Here is a 3521-nt window from a genome sequence, read left to right as displayed (position 1 = left end):
TATTTGTTTTTTATTTTACATTGAATTTTATTCTACGCTGCGCTGAAATATGTATCATATCAATAAATTTGTATCATTACAATTCATAATCAGCATGGAAATTAAAACATGCTTATTCTCATTGCCTTATTTTTATTTTTTTAAATTTCTAATCTTGTTTTTTACAATTAAACAAAAATTACGCTTCCTATAAAAAAAATGTTCGTAAAAAATTGGTAAATATTTGTTGGTTGAATGAATTTTTTCTTATTTATTCTTGTAGCTTGTATCGTTTACACAGAAATTTAATGTTCTTTACTTTAAATGTTGTTTTTTTATCAATAAAACTCAAACAACTTATCCTATAAACAAGTAATTTATGATAAATTTGTAGATGTTTTTAGGTGCACACTTTTTGTCGATCTATCTCTTTTCGTATCTTGATTTGTTCTAACTTTTTGAATTTTTATCAAAAATGGCTGGTTAACGAACAGGATCTTTTTTTTGGTCCCTCTCACTGTGCGCCAAACCACAATCCAACCCGCCGGACAGACAGACACTGACGTAAAAACTTGTTTTTCGGACTCAGGGGGCCTCAAAACGTCGACATCTGATCAAATTCGCAAAAGTCATTTTTCGCATAAATCTAATACCTTCTCATTATGGATGAGAATGTAATAATTCATTATTTTTAGTGTGATTAAAATTTGAATTTTCAATTTTTTTAAACGAATTTTAAAAAGTTAATAAAATAATCGTGTAGGGTCTTGAAAAAGTAAAGTTTTTCACATCCTCACATTTTCCCATATCACGCTTTTTTTCTTTAAATGTCCATTTTCCTTTAGTTTTTTGGATCTTGAAGATCCCCTAACTTTGCCAATTTTGATTTTATCCAAAAAAAGTCATTAAAATGAATTGTTCATATTTTTGTGTGCGATAAATAGCTGTCGATAGAATTTTCATATTTTGAAAAAAGTGGTCTCAAAAATTTTGAAAGAGCTTTAAATTTTTGAATTTCCATCAAAAATGACTAATTAACGAAGGGAATCTTTCTTTTTGGTTCCTCTAACTGTGCGCCAAAGCACAACCCGACTATTATTTCGAAATTTATCCGGTCTACAGACAACAACGACGCCATTCAAATTTCGCGGTTACGGAAATTAGTTCGTAATCTGTGACAAAAGATGGCGCTGAAAATCGTGTACGGGAAAAACATTCAACTTTTATGACAGCTTCCACTCTCTGGTTCACATGCACTTACTAGGAACAGCTGTGCGGACACGTGGCGACTTGCCGGTTGCGATTACGAAGTTCTCTTCGTTTTACGTCCTTGAAATATTTTGCTTTTAATTTTCAATTTCGCAAAAAAATCTGGTGATTTGGTAGATTTTATTCATCGATCAATTTATTCCTCTACTTGGAACTTTCATGTAAGGAGAAAAGATTTAAAAAGGAGAAGAAATTCAGCATGAATTCTACAACGGTAAGTTTTATACTTTTACTTTTTATAACTATTATACAGTTTTTACTGATTTAGGGCTTTTTTTTACCCTTTTCCATCGTTGAAGAACCGTAGTTTTGCCCCCCCCCCCAAAAAAAAAACTTAGCCTAAAATTCTCTCAGATACGAAACACATTAAATATGTAAGATTTTTCCAAAAATATGATTTTTTGACCAATCTAGTTGAGTTTTTAAGTAAAAAAAAAAGACAAATTTTTTAGAGGACAGTTAAAATTTCCAGAAAATAGTTTATTTTTAACGACGAAACCTGACTTTTCAACCATAAAAGATGAATATTCTATTCTAAAAGACGAATCTTAAAAACAAACCGATTTTCGACTAGAAAAGACGACTTTAATAAGTTTGTTGAATTTTCAACCTGAAGAGATGCATTTTCAATAAAATTTTTGGATATTCCAACAAAAAAGATTAAAATTTGATTTTAAAAAATTTTTAATTTCAAGCCAAAAAGACGAATGTTTTATATGGCAGTTGAAATATGACTTTTCTAACAAAAGGCGATACTTTTTAACAAAATGGTTAAACTCCCAACTAAAAATATTAATTTTTAACTCAAAAGACCTATAAGTATAAATTTTCTACAAAAAATTGATTATTTATATTTTTGGATTTAAAAAATCAAATTTTCAACAAAAAAGTTTAAATTTTGAAACAAATTAATTTCTAACCAAATAGTTAAATTTGCAAATAAAATACGATTTTTTCCAGTTGAATAAAACAAAAATAAATTTTTAAAGAAGAAACCGAATTTTCAACAGAATACATTGATTTTCAACAAAGTTGTTGAATTTTAAAGAGAAAGAGGCGAATTATCTAAAAAACAGTTGAATTTTTAACAACAAATTTTAATTTTTGAACAAAGAAAGATGACTTTTCTAACAAAATACGAATTTTCAACCAATTAAATTAAACAAAAACAGATTTTTTTATAAACTATTTGAGTTCCTAATCAAAAATATTAATTTTCTCACCCAAAATACCCACAAGTATAAATTTTCTACGAAAAATGGATTCTTTATATTTTTGGATTTAAAAAAATCAAATTTGCAACAAAAAAGTTGAGTTATGAAACAAATTAGTTTCTGAGAAAATAGTGCAATTTTCAACTAAAATACCCATTTTCGTCGAAATGCATAAATTTTCTACCGAACAGTTAAATTTCCAACTTATAAAGTTTAAATTGTAGCCAAAAAATTATTTATTATTTTTTTAGATTAAAAATTTAATTTTGCTAAAACAAAAAGAATTGTCAAGAAAAAATGTATTGAATGTTCAATTTAAAATATTAATTTTGAAGCAAATAGTTTAATTTTCAACCGAAAAGATGGATTTCTCCACAGACAAGATGAATGCTTTACCTCCCAAAAAATTAAATTCAACAAAATACATCAATTTTCAACGAAGTTGTTGAATTTTTAAGAGAAATAGGCGAATTATCTACAAAAACAGTAGAATTTGCATCAACAAAAGTTAATTTTTTAATCAATAAAAATTACTTTTCTAGAAAAAGACGAATTTTCGGCCAGTTGCATTAAGCGAAAAAGAACCAGTTTTTAAATAGTTGAATTATCCACCAACAAGATAAATTTTCAACAAAAAAGATGAAATTTCAACAATAAAAAAGTAATTTTCAACCAAATTCTTGAATTTTCAAGCCAGAAAGATAACATTTTATATTTTAATAATTCATTTTTCTACCCGAAAAAAAAAATCATTTTTACCCAGCCTAGTTCAAATTTCAACTACCCAGTTGAATTGTATATCCAAATGATATCAAATCGAAACCAAAAATATATTGGTAGGCCAAACTATTAGCTGCCATCTATTGGCTGCTTCCCCAACCTAGATAACGTAAAATGTTGAAGTGTTGGTCCACAAACTAACTCACACCGACATCTGTTAGAAAGTATGGAGTAAGCAAATAAAAACGTTTAATTTGCAATAAAAAAATATTGAGGTAATTAAATAAAATAAAAAGTATCCTATCCTTTAAGTTGAAGCAAATTAAACGCAGCATACAA

At 27.4% G+C, this 3521-nt stretch overlaps 1 protein-coding gene across 1 annotated transcript in view; it reads left to right on the top strand.

Annotated features, from left to right (window-relative positions):
• The first annotated feature begins 1265 nt into the window (after positions 1-1265).
• LOC117174594 overlaps positions 1266-3521 on the top strand; it is a 9738-nt gene continuing 7482 nt past the window's right edge. Inside the window, exon 1 of the mRNA XM_033363863.1 lies at positions 1266-1462. Coding sequence (XP_033219754.1) covers positions 1448-1462 — 15 coding nt within the window. The 5' untranslated portion in view covers positions 1266-1447. The remainder of the gene's footprint in view (positions 1463-3521) is intronic.

Source organism: Belonocnema kinseyi, chromosome 1, assembly GCF_010883055.1.
Source record: "Belonocnema kinseyi isolate 2016_QV_RU_SX_M_011 chromosome 1, B_treatae_v1, whole genome shotgun sequence".
Taxonomy (NCBI): Eukaryota; Metazoa; Arthropoda; class Insecta; order Hymenoptera; family Cynipidae; genus Belonocnema; species Belonocnema kinseyi.
The sequence above is the reverse complement of the archived record's forward strand: the minus strand, read 5'-3'. Positions and strand labels throughout refer to the sequence as shown.